This window comes from Onychostoma macrolepis, chromosome 20 (genome assembly GCF_012432095.1).
Source record: "Onychostoma macrolepis isolate SWU-2019 chromosome 20, ASM1243209v1, whole genome shotgun sequence".
Classification (NCBI taxonomy): Eukaryota; Metazoa; Chordata; class Actinopteri; order Cypriniformes; family Cyprinidae; genus Onychostoma; species Onychostoma macrolepis.
In genome coordinates, this window is record NC_081174.1 from 19,452,653 (window position 1) to 19,471,156 (window position 18,504).

At 36.8% G+C, this 18,504-nt stretch overlaps 3 protein-coding genes across 6 annotated transcripts; all 3 read right to left on the reverse strand.

The window, feature by feature from the left end:
• Nucleotides 1-1,165: 1,165 nt before the first annotated feature.
• Nucleotides 1,166-4,034, reverse strand: hebp2 (heme binding protein 2). The gene is made up of 5 exons (XM_058754827.1): nucleotides 3,858-4,034; nucleotides 3,222-3,309; nucleotides 2,862-2,997; nucleotides 2,251-2,431; nucleotides 1,166-1,904 (listed from the first exon to the last, which is right to left on the reverse strand). Exons 2-5 carry the CDS (start codon nucleotides 3,294-3,296, stop codon nucleotides 1,724-1,726), a joined length of 573 nt encoding a protein of 190 aa, XP_058610810.1. The 5' UTR covers nucleotides 3,297-3,309; nucleotides 3,858-4,034; the 3' UTR covers nucleotides 1,166-1,723.
• Nucleotides 4,035-4,172: 138 nt separating this feature from the next.
• kif25 (kinesin family member 25) lies at nucleotides 4,173-13,352 on the reverse strand. 4 transcript variants are annotated; one of them, XM_058754824.1, is made up of 18 exons: nucleotides 13,331-13,352; nucleotides 13,118-13,169; nucleotides 12,944-12,985; nucleotides 12,165-12,230; nucleotides 11,929-12,095; nucleotides 11,183-11,308; nucleotides 10,937-11,078; nucleotides 9,453-9,556; nucleotides 9,103-9,188; nucleotides 8,938-8,977; nucleotides 8,773-8,840; nucleotides 8,606-8,680; nucleotides 8,341-8,484; nucleotides 8,061-8,237; nucleotides 6,892-7,046; nucleotides 6,182-6,406; nucleotides 5,834-5,989; nucleotides 4,175-4,762 (listed from the first exon to the last, which is right to left on the reverse strand). In XM_058754824.1, exons 5-18 carry the CDS (start codon nucleotides 11,929-11,931, stop codon nucleotides 4,611-4,613), a joined length of 1,653 nt encoding a protein of 550 aa, XP_058610807.1. In that variant the 5' UTR covers nucleotides 11,932-12,095; nucleotides 12,165-12,230; nucleotides 12,944-12,985; nucleotides 13,118-13,169; nucleotides 13,331-13,352; the 3' UTR covers nucleotides 4,175-4,610. The 4 variants fall into 4 exon arrangements, with proteins under 4 accessions (XP_058610806.1, XP_058610807.1, XP_058610808.1 ...); XM_058754826.1 differs by lacking the exons at nucleotides 11,929-12,095; nucleotides 13,331-13,352 and having other exon boundaries at nucleotides 4,176-4,762; nucleotides 13,118-13,329; XM_058754823.1 differs by lacking the exons at nucleotides 11,929-12,095; nucleotides 13,118-13,169; nucleotides 13,331-13,352 and having other exon boundaries at nucleotides 4,173-4,762; nucleotides 12,944-13,102.
• A 412-nt stretch (nucleotides 13,353-13,764) lies between these two features.
• acat2 (acetyl-CoA acetyltransferase 2) lies at nucleotides 13,765-18,401 on the reverse strand. The gene is made up of 9 exons (XM_058755985.1): nucleotides 18,237-18,401; nucleotides 17,375-17,509; nucleotides 17,065-17,246; nucleotides 16,870-16,987; nucleotides 16,640-16,783; nucleotides 15,677-15,799; nucleotides 15,404-15,558; nucleotides 14,985-15,095; nucleotides 13,765-14,659 (listed from the first exon to the last, which is right to left on the reverse strand). The coding sequence occupies exons 1-9, from the start codon at nucleotides 18,283-18,285 to the stop codon at nucleotides 14,489-14,491; spliced, it is 1,188 nt and encodes a 395-aa protein (XP_058611968.1). The 5' UTR covers nucleotides 18,286-18,401; the 3' UTR covers nucleotides 13,765-14,488.
• Nucleotides 18,402-18,504: the final 103 nt, after the last annotated feature.

Consider the following 18,504-nt stretch of genomic DNA (forward strand, 5'->3'; position numbering starts at 1 on the left):
ACATCAACCCCACTTTCTGTCCTCCTGACCATCATTTAAAGCGTGAAACACTGACCTGGTCTGATCTTTAGAGGTTCTATCACGACAGAGGTTGTGAATCCTTGTTTATTATTCAACTGGAGCAGAGAGATAGAAGTAAACCCCTTGTTTCTCCACATGCACGTCATCTTTTGTGCTGAGCTTGAGAACATGATATTTAGGCAACCGTTACCTCGAAAATAAATCTGATGACGGTGCAGAGAGTGTGTGCTTGGCCTTGTAGGATTTCTCTAGCACCTGAGAAATGTCCCTTATCAGATAAAGTAAAGATCAGGATCAGATAAAGATCCTGTCTGGATCTGTTAGTAGTTTAAAATGAACGAAATAAAAATAAATACATGATATTTTCTGTTTATGACTGAAACCTACATGTAACTTTATTTTATATATATATATATATATATAGTTGACGTATCAATGTGTGTCCTATGGTGTGATGGAAAAATGTTAAAACAAATTTTAAAAACTCTAACATTGAAGATAAACCTCTCTCATGCTATTTATAACTAAGGATGAAGATACATTTTTCACGTTATTTGTGTTTTTTTTCCCCTATATTTTTGCTATGTCACCATAAGACACAGTCCAATTTTTATTAATCAACTACCCATATATATATATATATATTAACGAGAGTGAAAAAACATCCAAACCATGTCTTTACTTTCCTTAATACTCATAAAAATTCACAAACAATAATGGTTTATTATATTTTAGAGCTGTTGGGATGGGTTTTGTTGGAACTTGCTTAAGTCATTTGCCTGTGTGAGTCACGCGTGGACCTAAAATGTTTGTTGTGTGATCACTAACAAGAAAAAATAGACCATGGAGCTTCAAAGTGGCAGACCTTTGGAAAATCACCAGTTGTTAAACCAGAAATGCCTCCTGCTGAGATACAAATCACACAGGTAGTATAATCCAGTTTGAGGACTGCACTTCTAGGACCCCCGTTTTCATGACGGCCAATTCTACACCATCAGCAGAGGCCTGGTCTCATTTATAAAACGTTACTAAGATAATTTCTCAAATGTGTGTTAATTATTTCTTAGAACTGATGATACAAATACAGAATTGACTGCAGTCTCAGGTGTGGCAGCATAATGCTACTCGGAGCCAAACAACAACCTTGTTTCGCAATATGTGTTCAGTTTTATTTTTTTAACCACCAGATGGCCATGTTTAAAAATGTGTACAGGTTATTTTAAGACCAAAACGACAAAATACAAGTTAATACAATGTTATCGTTCCCTTAAATGATTAGATTCAAGATTCAGCGCAATATAAACAGCTCAAAATACAGATGACATATTTCACAACATTATAAAAAAGTTAAATTCAGTCAAGTCATGCAGTACTTGATCCTAAGAGCTTTGAGACATTATTAGTGACATTGCAAACAGTGAGATTTAGGCAATGTGTCAGTCTGACAGCCGATATTTAATTTAACATTCTTTTTGTATTATTTCACAGTTAACTGTCGGTACCTAAAAAAAAGTGTTGCTGTAAACTTTTGGTCAGATATACAATTAGTACAGTGTTAAATTGTCGTCATAAAAACATTCAGGCACTTGCGATACATAGTAAACAAAGCATCTGCACTATAACTATTGTTAAGTTCAAACAAATAAATTGACCTCCTCCTTCATTCACATCATAATGCATGATCATTTGATCATTAGGACTTTTATTCCTCATCTTTGATCAGCCACACCTCATTCCTGCGGTTGGTCAGTTTGAAGGGGCTGTCATATCCCGCTCTGTAGAACGGAGCCTCCTTGAATTTCATCCCATCCCTCTTGAGGCTCTCTATCAGTTTCAGAAGCTCCGCATGGCAGCTCTCGCTGTTCGCAAAGCCTCCATAGGTCCTGCAAAAAAAAAAAAAAAAACAAGGCCAAGAAAACATGAAGCTATGACAACAATATTCTTTTAGAGAAAAGTAAATGTAGTTTTTCCAAGATACTCGGTTTGACCTGGATATAAACTCCCTTGCAAAATTCAAAAGTTCAAGAGTCTATAAGTTTTAATATTTATAAAATAATTTGTACGTTTAGTAAGACTACAAGATTCAAGATTCATTGATAAAAACTGGTTCAAAATAGCACCATTTGCTTGAAATTCTAAATGTTCTTATTGTAATTTTTGATCAATTTAATGCATCCTTGCTTTAAAAAAAAAAAATCTACAATTTAAATGCCCTCATCATAAACATACCTCACAAAAACCGTGACCTCTTTTCTGTTCTCGATGAAAACATCTGGATCAGTGGGTTTGGGTGGGTCAGCCTGATGTTCTTCAGGGATGTAGAAGGACACAGTGAAGCTGCTTTCACAAGCGGGTCCAGCACCAGGCTCAATCTGACAGCTCACTGGTGCCGTCATCTCCACCTTACACTCTGATACATGACGAACAGGAAAAGCACTCAAATAAAGCCGATACCAAGGTGGTTCATTAATTAAAAGGTTTGGAAACATGCACTGTTCTTAGTGTCTGAAATATCTGCTAAAGCTATTTTGCAGGGAGAGTGTCATCTGGTGAATCATTAACACAGTTTACTCTGTGGGAACACAACCTATCACATGCTTTTTATTATTATTATTATTATAAGCATATCAAGAAGTGATTCATTGCAGTCGTGTAGCTCACAGAAAACCTTCATTTACACATAACTGAATTTTGGCTTTATGTATGAGATTTCTTACCCATATGCTTATGGTATTTTCCATTGTATATATGTTATGTAATGAAAATGTAGTAATAATGGCTTGAATGTCTACTACAGAAAAATCTTCTTTCTAGTCCTCTACAGGAACATGACCACTTACTCTTGTCATTATTCCCCTGAATGTATTTGAAGAGTCTTTTGAAGCCTGTGCTTAAGGCCGGGTCCTGCTCCATATCAGTCATAGCTGTGCTGACCCAGTTTGTTGTGTGGTAAGTGCGGACCTCATAGTCTTCACCCTAATAAGCATTTATTCATCAAATATGACTGGAAACATTTGAGCCATTAAACAATAAACCACAAGAAACAAGGTCTGCTTTAAACTAGACATGAGCAGACTACTTTAAAAAAACTAAGCATTAGCTCTGCTAATAAGCAATAAGTAAATATTAACAAATCCAAAGTCTGCAGTAAAGTCTGGAAGGTTTCTGGCAAAATTACACATGAACATGCACACACTAACCTTACTCTGTTGAGCAGTGAATTTTGGGTGCTGGAGTCCAGAAGAAAAAAGAGTTTGACCGATGGCTTTAAGCATCTTCACTGTAATGCTGATCAAAATTAAAAGTGGAATAAAGAGTTGCAGTCATTTAGAAATGGCACTACATCAGAATGAAGCTCCACACCTGACACCAGATGAATCTTTGTAATGATTTCATATTTTTAACCTAAAATATCTTTATACATTTGTATAAAGGACGTGAGGGAAAAAATGGGAGATATTTATTTTTCCATAGGCTACAGCACTGAGTGGGAATGTGTAGCCCAGTACTTTTGGACGTAAATGGGATTTTAGCCTATTATTTTATAGCCTACATACAATATTGTATGAGTTATTCTAGGTAATAATTAATTTTAATACAACTTAAATCTGTTAGTTTAAGTTTTGACATGCTGTAAGCAGTAAATAGCCTATGTCTCCGTACTGAGGAGAAGTACATACTAGCAGTCATGCTTTTCCCTCATACGCCACTTAATAAAAAGTGCACACGGATCAATATTGGCGACGTCTTTCCAAATGTTGCCAAATTGCGCTGAAATCAAACTACTACTATTTTATACACTTAAGTTCTGAGACTGCAGTGGTAAATAAACTCACCTATCCGCCGTTGAGCGCTAAAATGCAGCAAGTGACTAAAGACCCAGAGCTCAGCGAAGCGCGAGCGCAGTATCACAGACAGGCGTGTTATAACTTCTCGATAAAGAAGATGCAGTTACGGACGCTATGTAACAAGTCTCCGCTTAAGTAACGCTTACACTGACACTTCCGTGTTTTTATGTTACATCACGCTTTAGAAGGCTCCGATTGGTTGTGACGAATATTATGTAAATAAAGAGAGACACGACACAGCAACTACTTTGCAACAATGGGACAAAATATTTTAAAGAAAATAGCGGATGTAGATTATTTACTGTAAATTTTATTCAATCTAAAGCATTTTTGAACATTCATACATAGTTATACATTGGAAAGGCGTTAGTTATCTTGCAGTAAATAAGGTCAACTATAGAGTCAGGTTGCAAACACTATTACTTAAAAGCCATACATTTTTCATCGTCACATCAATACTTTAGTGGAATCTGAAATATTCCACTCACACTAAACACAAAAACCTGTAAACATTTTGTCAGAGGAACATCCCCAGTGTGCAAGAGATTGTGTGTAACTTGTCCAAAAATTACGATATTGAATCACTAACAAGCATAAACTACGATATCAACATAAATTTAACCCTGAAGTGTTCTTACAAAGCACTGCAACTTTCGATATGACCTGAGCACCATACACCTGTGACCAAAATTCATACAAATGAAAACACACAAGCAGCTATCAAATGGATCTTCCCGTTGGTTACTTCATCTTCAGAGCCGTGTTTTTCCTATGTGGTGGCTCTCTCTGGACCTGTCTGGCTCGGGCACCGAACCCCAGGGACTGAAGAGATTCGGTGAGGAAGCGTTGAGTGGGAGATACGCACAGCATTATCAGAAGCTTGGCATCCCCTCCTGTGGACAGGGAAAGATGTCAAAAAGATGGTCAGGTGAGGCTTGGGAGGGAAGAATGTAGGTTGGCCTCGTCTATGACACTTATTGTGGCATGTTAAAACCTGACTGGTTGAACTGGTTTTAACTGTGGTTCAAATGAAAGCAAAGGAAACTCACGTCACACACTATATACAATGACAAAATATTACAAAATCTTTATTCAGAGGCCAATTTATTTACCAGGGACAAAGGACTGTCCATGACTGCCCCAGAATTAAGTCAAGTCAAATTTACTTATATAGTGCTTTTGACAACAATACACATTTACAAGTCAGCTACAGAAAATTAGAGAGCTAAATTTAATGCAGTCCCTGAGCAGGCAAAGGGAACATATGACATAATTAAAACATTTGTAGAGAAATAATAATAATAATATACATAAATCATTATATCTAATATGTAACCCTGGATGGGTCTTAAGTATACATTTTTCGAAATTGAGATTTATACATCACTGAATGAATAAGCTTTCCATTGATGTTTGGTTTGTTAGGATCAGACAATATTTGGCTGAGATACAACTATTTGAAAATCTGGAATCTGAGGGTGAAAAAAAATCTAAATATTGAGAAAAACGCCTTTAAAGTTGTCCAAATGAAGTTCTTAGCAATGCATATTACTAATTAAAAATTAAGTTTTGATACATTTACGGTAAGAAATTTACTAAATATCTTCATGGAACATGATCTTTACTTAATATCCTAATGATTTTTGGCATAAAAGAAAAATCGATAATTTTTACCTATACAATGTATTTTTGGCTATTGCTACAAATATACCCCAGCGACTTAAGACTGGTTTTGTGGTCCAGGGTCACATATTTACCTGGTAGTGTTTTATTATTTTACTATTATAAATGGCATGTCCAAAATACATGCACATTAAAAATGTCTGGCTTGTCTTTATCCATATTTTATGGATTGGATGGATGAAGACAGAAGTTTTTAATTTTTGAGACAAAATAATAGGGAACAAGTGTTTCACAGTCTTCATGTGTAAAATAGTGGTGTTTCACAGTAGATCTGCCCTCACCTATGGCATCCTGTAGTAGATGTGTTAGTTTGCTGTTGCGGTAGGGTACATGAGGTCGCCTTTCAGCTAGAGCTCCCAGAACATCAGACAAAGCCGAGAGACTGCGGTTTATACAGGAGCTTTCCCACAGAGCGGCACCGGTCACACCTGACATCCCTAAACACATCCCAAAACTATTCACATCTTCATTTACTTGCAGCACTTGAATGAAATCCGACCTGAGATTTAACACTCCATAAACCTTATGACTGAATATGGTTATTGTGTTTTATTTGACTGTAAAATGGCTTAATTAGTAACTTCTCATGATGTTTTTGACAGACGGAGCACAACATTGCATCCTCTTACCTACACACTCGCTCCCAGCCAGGTCCACCAACTGCAGCTTGGTTTTGATGGGGGGCTGTGTGATGCTGGGTCGGGGGGAGGGGCATGGCGAGTGGCAGGGGGAGTGGCACGGTGAGGAGGCGGGGCTAGATGAACGTGAGGAAGCGGCCCTGCGGCAGCGTGGGCTCCACCACTCCTTCTGAGACACCCGCTGGACATCCTGTCTGGCATTCTGTAGACGACGAGCTGTAACGCACATAAATTACACCTTTATTAAAAAGATGAATAGCTCTTTTAACTTTAGGGCAGGACTACAGAGCATTTATGAGCATTATGATTTGTCCCATTCCATTCATTTTATAGAATTATACGTCTCCTGCCCATATGTCTCTGATGCTATACACCTGAATCCAATGGCAACCTTTAAAAGGTCTTTCAGTGCTATCTTGAGAAACCTTTGGAATGAGCATTGGGCTCTCTTTTTAAAGTAGCAAGAAAGTGCTTGAGTGCGTGTGTGTGTGTGTCTGAAGATAACTAATCCAAGTGGGTGTGTGAGAAAATGTAGCGGTTTAAATTGTTTGTGTGTGCGTCTTCAGATAATACGCTCGGTCTCACTTAACAGCCATAACCGTGTGTGCTGCAGATAGCGGCGTATGGCTTGAGGGAACATTACAGCTTCAAAACCAATGAGTTGGGGACTGGCACTTTTGAAGAAATACTGTATATCATACCTAGAGCCAGTGCATCTGGGCTTTTAGAGGTGACGGTTAGAGTGACGATGAAATGAGATCTTGAGGAGTCCATGTGCACCAGGGTGGGACTGTGAGATCTTAGTTTTAACACAGAATTGATCAGCTGCATTACCTCTGCAGAGCTCCGCACCAACCTGACACACACACACAAGTCAAGTCAAACACATGCAAACCCGTGACAGTCATGTGTGCATGCAGCAGAAGCTCAAAGTACAATGAAGAAGGTCAAACAAAAAAATAAATGCTGATTGTAAACTTACAGTAAATGCAACCCACACATGCATTAATGCACCCAAAAATATCTAAACAGTACCAACACTGTTTGATATATTGCACAAAAGGGAACAAAATGTCCCAAACATCAAATATAATTTTATTAAAACAACCACAAACTGCATAGATCAATTAATAATGCAAAATTATTAACATGACAGGCTAAATAGAAAAAAAATGCTTTGACATCAACAACAATATATATGAAAAGCATATTCTCTTCCCTTTTAAAAGTTGTTAATTTGGTAAATCTGTGTAAAAGTGGATATTTTCTACATATACCTATACATTTACAGTGTGTATAAATAATTATTGTATTATGAACAAGCATTATTTTAGTATAATTGAGATACTATAAAAGTTTTTATTAATAGTCAGAATAGTTTTTTTTATAATTTTGTTTTCATTTTAATTTCAGTTGAAGTTTAGTCATTTTGTCATGTTTTTGTTTTCATTTTTTGTTTTTATAAATTTTTATATTTGTATTTTAATTTTTATATATTATCTTTTAGTTACTTTAGTACTTCATGTTAAACTAAATGAAAAAATATATATATTTTTAGTTTTAGTTGTATTTAACTATAATAACCCTGCAGTAAACAATATGACAATCCTATATAATAAATAACTATATTTATAACTTAGATTAATAAATGCTCAAAATAATTGCTAGTTTATGATTCCTAGTGCATTAACTAATGTTAACAAACTGAAACCTTGAAAGCTGATAACTTATTTTGTTATCCTATGCATGATTATATAGTTAGTGGCACTTTTATTATTTGAACTGACCATTGTATTTTGTGAAACTGTTAAAATACAATAAGTTGAAATGTGTGATATGTTGTATCCTCATGTTGACTGCTGTGACTCACTCATATGTTAGACAGGGCACCTCACTGGTGCCTGTGCTGGTGGTGATGACCTCTCTCTTTACCCCAACTGTCGCCCCATCTTCATCTCTGGCCAACAGGTCCAGAACTTCATTATTATAGACCTCCACCACTGACATCTCCACCGTATGACTGTCCGCTGGTTTCTCAGAGATCAGTCTGGAACATTTATCAGTACACACAGACTTTATGTTGTGATATTGTAGATAAGTGAAACGTGTCGTGATTTTTAACTGTGAGAGAGAAGTGAGCCGAGGCTTACTTGAATAGCTCATTGGCTGCTTTTGGAATGATGCCCTGTTGAGAGTCCTGCACTGCAGCTGTGGGATCCTCAGACCGGGAGCCAATCATTGTGTGTGTCTTTCCACTGCCCGTTTGGCCATATGCCATGATGCATACATTATACCTGAAATGAAGAAGAGATTTTTTTGTATATAAAATGTATACATTTAGTCATTTCATCACAGTATCTTCCCTAATAGTAATAGTGAATAGTTAAACTTGGTTGTATTAAATGGGACACTTACCCATCAAGTAGAGATGTTAGAAGGGGTTTCACCTCCTCAAACACAGTTTCTTGGCTGTCTTCTGGACCATGTACTCTGCAAAAAAAAAAAAAAAAAGACAAATGCTTCATTATCCACCACCTATGCTCCCATCTTAAATGTTTACATTTTATGCAGTGTCTAAATACCTCTCAAACTCAAATATTTTGTTCATTACAGGACTTGAGGTTTTGGTGCAGTTCACAAAAACAGAGTCCTGCAAAACAAGGCTGGTCAGAGAGTGTAGGGTGTAAAAACTAGGCCATTACAATTTTATAGATCCCATAAACACTACAAACAATCAATTCACTCACATCATTGATCGCCTGCACTACTGCTTCACATGATGAAGATCTTAAACAGGAAAATGAGATTTACAAAATTAGAATGAATTTCAATTTTGTAAATTCTAAATTTGTATTCATTTAATATGCATTAACCTACCACTATTCGTTCAACATGTATTTAGATTACATTACCCATTGGTTGTGGGTGATCCTGGGATGTGATCAAAGTGTAGAATTGGACGCACCCTGCAGTGAACTCTGATATTCCCTCTCAGCTCCTACAGAGAGAAATGTGTTTTATTTTTAGTCTAACTGAATCGTCCTGAATGCTTACACAGTCGTTTTTTAAGGACAAGTCACGTAGAAACTGGTCTAAAATACTTTAAATATTCAGGGTTCAAAAACATTAGCCACCACAGCAGGCGATAACATAATGTCATATCCAATGTACTCCCTACATCTTGACTTTAAATAAACGGCAAAATGTTAAATCTATAGATACATTAAGAACAGTAAATCAAATCAGAAAACCAAATACGTACAACCAGGGTGTTGTGGAGCAGCCTCCTCCTCACCCGCTCCTCTCTGCACCTCTCCTTCTCTTCCTGTAAAGAGCGTTCAAGTGCAGTCACCTGAACCCGGAGCTCTGCAGAAAACAAAACAGTGCAGAATCAATTAGACGAGTTAGCATATAGGAAACGCAAATCCATGGGACATTGCAGTCAGACAGTTTAATAACTTGACTATATAAGTGATTGAGCCATGTTGTCGGAAGCCAAAGGAAAAAACTGAATGAGAAAACACTTGACAGAACCAAAATAAGTCCCATTTTACAATATGAAACATTGTGTAAATCACTTTCTTTTTTTTTTTTCTAGCTACACTACACCAAAAAACAAGTGTTTTGAGCTCATTATCTTTTAGGATCCTAAAGCATGACGTGAATGGCAAAATCCAGGTCAAATGTCCCAATGTCCTTCACTTCAATTCGATTATGTCTGCAATCGTCCACAAGTAGGCATGAAAGGGACAATCTGGTGCAAAAGGACAGACTAATTACAAACTAAAGAACTCACAAGTTAGGACGTCAAAATTTGGACACTTTTTGACACAAAATAAACAGAGTAAATCAAAGGTTACCTACATCTCTGTGACCACCGGATGACTAATGGTCAGAAAAAGGGTGACTATATTTAATAACAGCCCAACATTTAGTAGTAACAAACAAGATACTCAGAAGATGCTTGTTAATACATTTTTGAATGTTTACAATCAAAAACTACACTGTGACTGGTTTAATAAATTCTAGGTTTATATCCTTTTTTCATACAAATACAATGTTTGTAATTGTTGATAGCGCCATGTGAAGTAAATGTGGGTCAGCATCTAAATGCAAAGAAATTAATATTAAATTAATTCCACCAAACATCACTGGAAACAATAATGGTAGTGATCAATACAATATCAAAAGCCAAACTTATATAATGACAGTGGAAAAACGCCAACAAACATCACCATATACTGTAATCTTTGAATGTATGCTTAAAAGCTTTTTGTCAGGAACATTTCTCATTTGCACTGAGACACAGTGACTTGGAGTTTTATAAATGCAGCTACATAAATGACAAGGGATAAGATCCACAGGCCCTGCGGGAGGCTTGTCACCATGGTGTGCAGGTGACGCACAGGACACATAACCTTACTGTCCCTGCTGACAGCAGCTTTTCCTGGAGGAGAGGATGGGGGTGGGGAAGTGTGGATAATCTCTGAACACTGCACCACACGCCTACTGTCACAACACGGCTGCTTTCGTGATAGAGGAGGAGAAAGATGAATGAAGAGACAGATGGTGAAGAATGAGAGCAGAAGATTAAATAGAAGAGGAGATGGAGGTTCATAATCTTGGCCATCATGTGACCTTGCCATTTGACTGAGTATAAGTGTATGTGCATGTAATTAGTGAATGAGACCCATTAAGTGTACAATACAGATGAACCGATATACTGGTATTTGAGTTCACACTCACTCTGAAGGTCATCACTTTGGAAATCCTGAACAGCATTTCTGGCAGTGCCCACACATTCAAACAGCTGCTTGCTTTGTTCCTCCAGCTCTTTGGCAAACCCCACGTAGATGGCAAAAACATCCCTCAAGTCCTGTTTCAGCATCTGAGAGCAACACAGAGCACATGCTGATGCTGGATTTGCAAAACATTGCATTTCAGAGGATTTGTAATGTAGGACTTGTTTCAAAGCAGTGTTTTTGCCATCACCTGAACGTCAGACAGAAGTTTGGAGAGAGCTGCGTGTGTGGACTTCTGCACTTTCCTCTGCTGCAGATGTTTCTGTCTCTGGACATAGATTTCCTCTTTCCTCTCATGGCGGAGTTTACCCAGACACTTGAAAAGGTTAAGGAAAGGTCAATGGAGAACAAATACAAACTGATCAGAGCATTTACATAGTTTTTATCACCTTACAAAAAAACATTGTGGAGATAAGATTTTTTATTATTTTTTTAAATGCTGTATTTATTTTAAATAATTTCAAAAACACTGTAAAAACAGTAATATTGTGAAACATTATTACAAATTAAAAAGACTTTTTTCTTTTTTAATATACATTAAAATCTCATTTATTCTTGTGATGGGAAAGCTGAATTTTCAGGAGCCATTACTTCAGTCTCCAATGTCATGTAATCCTTCAAAAATTATTTTAATATGCTGATTTGGTGCTCAAGAAACATTTTTTATTATTATTAATGTTGAAAACAGTTGTTCTTCATAATATTTCTCAGGGACTCTTTGATGAATATAAAATTCAGAAGAACAGCATTTATTAGAAATAGAAATATTTTGTAACAAACATGTTGACTCTCATTTTTGATTGATTTAATGCATCTAACTGAATAAGATTATTAATTTCTTTTTAAAAAAATCTATCTTTTATCATAATACAAAATGATTATCATATTTATACAGCATGGTATTTAGATTGCACTTAAATCTGCTTTAAATATTACCATAATATTTTTGCACGTGGATCTCCAACCAAAGGTATATTTCTGGTCTGTACTTCACACACAGATATGAAGCACGTGAGTAAATTAGGTGAGACTGGCGAGCACCTGTCGCCTGTCTGCAAGCCACTTATCTTGCAGTGAAACCATCTGGCAGGTCAAACTCTTAACTGCGGCGGAGGGTCGAACCCCATTAGTGGAGTTTGATGCATTTCACACAGAATTTGCATCATCCATACCTCAGCGAGTCTCAAATGAAGGAGAGCGTTCTCTGTTTCCAACTCCAAAATACGCTCCTCTTTACTCTAAAAGGAGAAAGAAAGAGAGGGCCTTATTGTTGCACTTAAGTATGAAACTACACAGAATAGATGTAATAATACAACGTATTTTTAAAATAGAAATGATTCAAGTAAAATAAATTACAAAATTCAACTGATCATCAGTCATACTCTATCACACCTGTGCCTGTGTCTTAAAATCATAGTGAGTTATTGCCTACCTAGACAACACATCTGAACATCATTCAAATGAGCCTACAAAACACAAAATGCTGTCTAATCTAGGTCACCAGCTCTCTAGGTTTTGAGACACAACCATCCCTTACGAAAATACAATTATGGCGGCTATGGTAGCTACACATGGTAAGGGATAATAATATTTGAACCAGGCCTATAGACCATAGTACTGAATAATTTCCCTATTCATAGCCTATACCAAGGTATTTACATAGTATTCAAATGCAGAATACCATAGTATTAGCAAAGTACATACATGTAGAGATACTTTTTGTGGGTGGCTTCACACAAAAACAAGACGTTTTATATATTTTAAGACATAATGTAATATAATATTATTATATTATATAAGGATATAACTATTTCTAAAATTATTATCGTCTCAAACAAATAACATAGCAATAATTCATAACGACAGTGGACATGTCTGTAAATCAAATGCAATCAAAGCGAAACAAACAGATTATTTACCAGCCCACCTGTTCTTTGACATTCAGACTCACCCGTAGTTTGTGCTCTAGAAGATGGACTTGATGTGCAAAAATCTGGTCCCGATTGATAAAGAGCGGCATTGTGAATGAGAGAAAGAACAGGAAGTTAAATGAAGCATTTATTGTTCAGTAGGGACGGTACATGATGAGCTCGTGTGTGGTTTGTCGGAGGTGTAATCCGATTACCTTCCTGCGCACACTAGCCTATTTGGCATCGTCCTGTTCGGTGCTTTCTGGTCTATATTTAACATTTCATACAGTGTGTCATTGCTTTGAGTACAATGTATGATATTGTCTGAGCATTTATTAACAATGTGGGTTTGATATGTGCATTTTGACTGGTTTAAAGCCCTTTAGACTTCATGACAACAATCACACCCGTACCACACTCACACTGACCCGAGCCTCAACAGGCCGATGAAGAGATTGTCCTCTGCGCCATTGAGGTTTGGCGCCCTCTACTGTTTACTTTATTAATTGTCCGCGACGCTGTCACATCTCTCACAGTATGAGGTAAAATGAGGCTGATAAGGTTGAAGCCACATTATAGTTGTTTAAGATTCAGTTTACAATTAACGTTAACTGATTTAAACAGCTGCTAACTGCAACATTTCAAGAGGTTAATATATATTTTACTGAACATCTAAAAAATATAGCATCATGAATGGCAAAATGCTGAGATTTGCTAAATAACCATATTACTTTACATTAGAAATAAATGCAAAAAGCACAATAGTAATGATAGTGAAGATTTGGAAAACATGCATAAACATTTTTAGGTTAAAAAAGTGGCCCGATTTATCGGCATTCACTGTAGGACACAGGGCTCTCCATTAAATTCTTTATTAAGCAGTAAGATTAAGAGTACAACAGCTTTTCCCTGAGGTATAAATGAACATTGGGAGAGAATATTAAAAGCAAACTATTGGAAGCACAGTATAGAGGCTTCTTTTTTGCCTTTTTGGCACATTTGACATTTTCTAAGGCAGTTTTCTATTGCACAGTGTAGACAGGTCTTATCTAAGTACTAGGTCCAATTTACGATCAAATAGATCGGTTCAACTGATGGATTAAAACACACAACGCAACATGATTTTCATAACTCTATCAGGTTATCGTTGATATGCTTGTGGACAGACCCAGTTTTCATACCAATAAAAGCTCTACTATAAGAGTAAATCAGCAACCATAGACGATTAACACAGAAAAGGAATGTCATAAAAGCTGGTATACAATAAGTCCTCTTTATGTACCATAAATCACAAAAGACTGAAGGGAATACATTAGTGTTAAGTGAAAATGCCTCAGATACACCGTATATGATGATACATTAGAATCATTTCACCAGAATTGGGCATATGTGAATTTTACTACAGGTTTCCCTTCCTTTACAACATATATAAATACTGACTTGAGTATGTACTTGCTTTAGTTTCATCATAGCCTGTTTAGATTTTAAACATCGGTTTTGAATTTGACAATCTGGATTCAAGACCCGATTAAAAGCACACGATTACAGTGTGGAAGTAATTTGTCTATATCAGTAGTACTCAGCGCTTATTCTCTCTCTACACACATGGCAATACCCATTCCACCTCCTATACACAATGAAGCGATCCCTTTCCGTCCCCCTGTCCTCTGAAGTGCATGAAGTAGGGTCACCAACACTCTACAGCCAGACATACCGAGTGGATGTCCGAGAGAGATAGCCCCTCCACACACATTCACCTGAAGGAAGAGAGACAAATGAAGTGGTACATTAACTATAAACTAAAAGAATGGGAAAAATGAGACAGATGAGTATTTGTCTTTACATAAATATTATTATTATATTTTTTAACTTGGGCAGAGAGGTCATTTGATTCATTTTCATGTAGCAGTCTGGATACTGATAGGGTTAGTGAACAGAGGTCATGTGAGATGGAGACTCATCATGATATTACATTCTTGGTACAGAAATCATTGGGTAACTGTGTCAATATAATATTGTGTAAAGCTGTATGAAGCATCAAGCATGAAGCAAAGTATTTATAAAGTGGAAGAAATAACACACCTTATCAGGGTTTAGACCGAGTTCCTTTACCACTGCAATGGACTGAGCAGCAAACGCTTCATTTATCTCAAACAGATCAACCTCACCCAGCTTCCATCCAGCTTTATCAACCTGGTTAGAAAGCAGATACAATTCACTTTAAAAACCAAGTTATAGAATCATTATTAGCGCAAACTAAATTTGTTTCAACAATAAATTGGCAAGGACTGTAGCAGAAAACATTAATTCATTAATTAGTCAATGTTATATTATATACTGATCAACATTTGAAGTGGACCAAAACCTTTCATCAAAGTTGATCCACTTCAAATGTTGACTACTGTATATGAGTGCTATTTCAGGATAAGCACCGATTACAAGAATTCATTCTTCATTCATGTGGACGAATTAGGCCCTGTGATGACTCAAAAGATACTCACAGCTTTTCTAATGGCTGGAATTGGCCCTGTGCCCATGACTGAAGGGTCAAGGCCTGCCTGAGCCCAGGACGTGATGCGTGCCATTGGTTTTAAGCCCCGCCTCTGGGCCTCTGATTGGCTCATGAGAACAGTAGCTGCAGCTCCATCATTTATGCCTGTTAAACAAAAACCAATGGAAAAAAAAAAATATATATATATATATTATTGTCTCTATGCAGTGAAAATGACACTTAAATTATGTCATAATGGAGTGTCAAAGATGCCACCATTTACCTGATGCATTGCCAGCTGTCACTGTACCAGAACCACCCTTCACAAAACAAGGCTTCAGTTTGGACATAGCATCAATATTACTGCCATGCCGCGGAAACTCATCAGCTTTGACCTCGACTGGACCTGATATGGTAATAATAGGTTTATTTGAATTTACGTATATTCAGTGTCATCAGAGATAAATACAAGCTTAAGGAGATACAAAAAAATTCAGAATTTTTGTTATTTTCAAACTTCATTTACTTAGAATTTGCATAAGATATTAAGACTTGATTTCAGAAAGTGCACCTTCACTTTTATTTTTCTTAGGTAACTTTCTTGTTGTAAGGTTTCCAGAGGTTTATTCTTAAAAACAAGAAAAGTATTTATCTCATTATAACGACGAGACAAAAATACTGACTAAGAAAATTATTTTTGCAGTAAACAACACTGCCTTGAATGAGGCACACTACTGTTCAAAAGTTCCAGGTATGCAAGATGTTTTTTGAAAGTATTTTTTTTTTTCAGCAAGGATGCAGGATGATTACATTATTAGAAGAATAAATAAGTAAAATATTTTAAACCAATTCTGTTACTTAGAAATTTCTATTCAAAGAGTCCTGAAATAATTTACGGTTTTCACAAAAATATTAACAGTACGGCTGTTTTCAACATTGATAATATGAAATGTTCCTTAAGCACCAAATCAGCACATTAGAATAATTTCTGAACAATCATGTGACACTGCAGAATGGAGTGATGAAAAGTGATTTGACAATATTACTGGTTTTACTGTATTTCTTTTAATAAAATGAATGTAGCTTTGTGACCATAAGAAACTCATTTCAAAAATGTAAAAAAATAAATAAATAAATAAAAACATATATACCAACCCCAAACTTTTGAATGATAGTGTTTAAATATTTATTGAGATACTAAAAAAATAAAATAAAATCATATTTCTGAATACAAAGAGCCTCTTACCTTTCCTAGAGGGAACAGTAACTGGCACAATCTCCTGGTCAAAATCTCCAGCCTTCTGAGCTGCTTCAGTTCTGTTCTGTGACGTCACGGCAAACTGGTCCTGAGCCTCACGGGACACCCCCCACTGCTTGGCCACATTCTCAGCTAACACAGACACATGACCAAAACTAGATCAGTTGCCCAGTTAAAGGACATAATAAAGGTAGGCAGTCCGTTTTAAGAAAAAATACCTGTGACTCCCATGTGGTAATTGTAAAAGGCGTCTGTGAGTCCATCAGTCAGTATAGAGTCCTGCAAAGTAGCATCTCCCATCTTCACCCCTGACCTCATCTGCACTATATGAGGAGCCTGACAAACAAAGTGCTGCTTGGTTATCATCACTTTTTCCTTAAAGACAACAGAAGTGCCCCTTACAGCTGTCTTACCCGACTCATGCTCTCCATGCCTCCTGCTACTACTATAGTGGATTCTTTAGTCATGATGGACTGCACACCAAGACAAACAGCCTTCAGGCCAGATCCACAGATCATCTGACAGCTCCATGCTGGCACGGAGTATGGGATACCAGCAGCAACACTTGCCTGCCTGGCAGGATTCTGCCCATGACCTTAAAGTACATGTAGGAGAAGACTGTCAATCCACAAGTGAACTTGAGCTTTGTGTGTTACACTCATTGATGAGCTCTGTATTTATATGCTGGTGAGTAGGCCAAGTATACTACATGTAGTGCTATACCTGCAGTGAGGACATGACCCATGATGACTTCTGAGACTTCTTCTGGCTTTACATTGGCCCTCTTAAGCACATCTTTAATGACTAATGTCCCCAAATCATTGAGAGGTACACTACTAAGGGCTCCATTGAATGATCCTGTCAATAAAAAAAGCAAAAATATTGATTTTTTTTTCATCTAAATAGTATAATTTATGGAAGAAAGCAGGCAAATAAAGCCATGTTGCACATATACTGCTTTTATAAATGTCAAAATCATAAAGAGCATGCATGTATAAACAGACAAAAAAAGGGTATTTTAACGATATTTCTAATTTACTAAAACTAAGCTGTTACTTCATTTAAATATTGGTATTATTTCCATGAATAAAAGTTAATGGTCAGAATTAAAAAAAAAAAAAAAAAAGTTTGTATAAATGAATTTATATATGAAAGATAAAGGATTTAGCAAAGGTTTATCTGGATGCCCAATCAATAAAATTACTCCTGGCCATGGCGCTACAGTAAATGGACCAATCAGAGCACGAGAACACTGGTGAGAACGCCGAGCGACCAATCAGATCAGCTTTACGTTTCTTCTGCACCATAGTGGACACTACTCTACCGCCGTACAGCTCGAGCATTAGCTAATTAAAATAAACTAGACACATACTTTGACGATATACAACCAAAGCAAACAGACTCTCTTTCATCGGCTTAATCGCGCAGATTAATATTTGGTTAGCTCAATAACATAAGAGATTAAACTTTCTAGTATAATCTGTCAACAAGCTGCCTCAGGATGCACTGTACAAGCTACAAAGAGGTGCTCATCAGCATCGTGTGGAAAATATCATCATGATATGATACATTAGATTAAGTTTACCTATAGGAGTCCTTGCGGCAGAAACAATAACAATCGCATCCGTGTTCATTTTGCTGTAATGCTGGCAGGTTCCTTGTTATGTGTCCGGTAGGCTGGCTCCCTGTATATATGCAGGTTGTTTCGAGGAGCCTCCTACTTCACGCTGTCTCATTCATTCGAGACTAGGAAAGCATCATAACCGAGATCGGAGTCTGATGCAGTGGTTCTATTTTGGTGTTGCGCCATCTAACGGTGTGGATGGCTAACAAAAGGCAGCAAAACGTTGCTT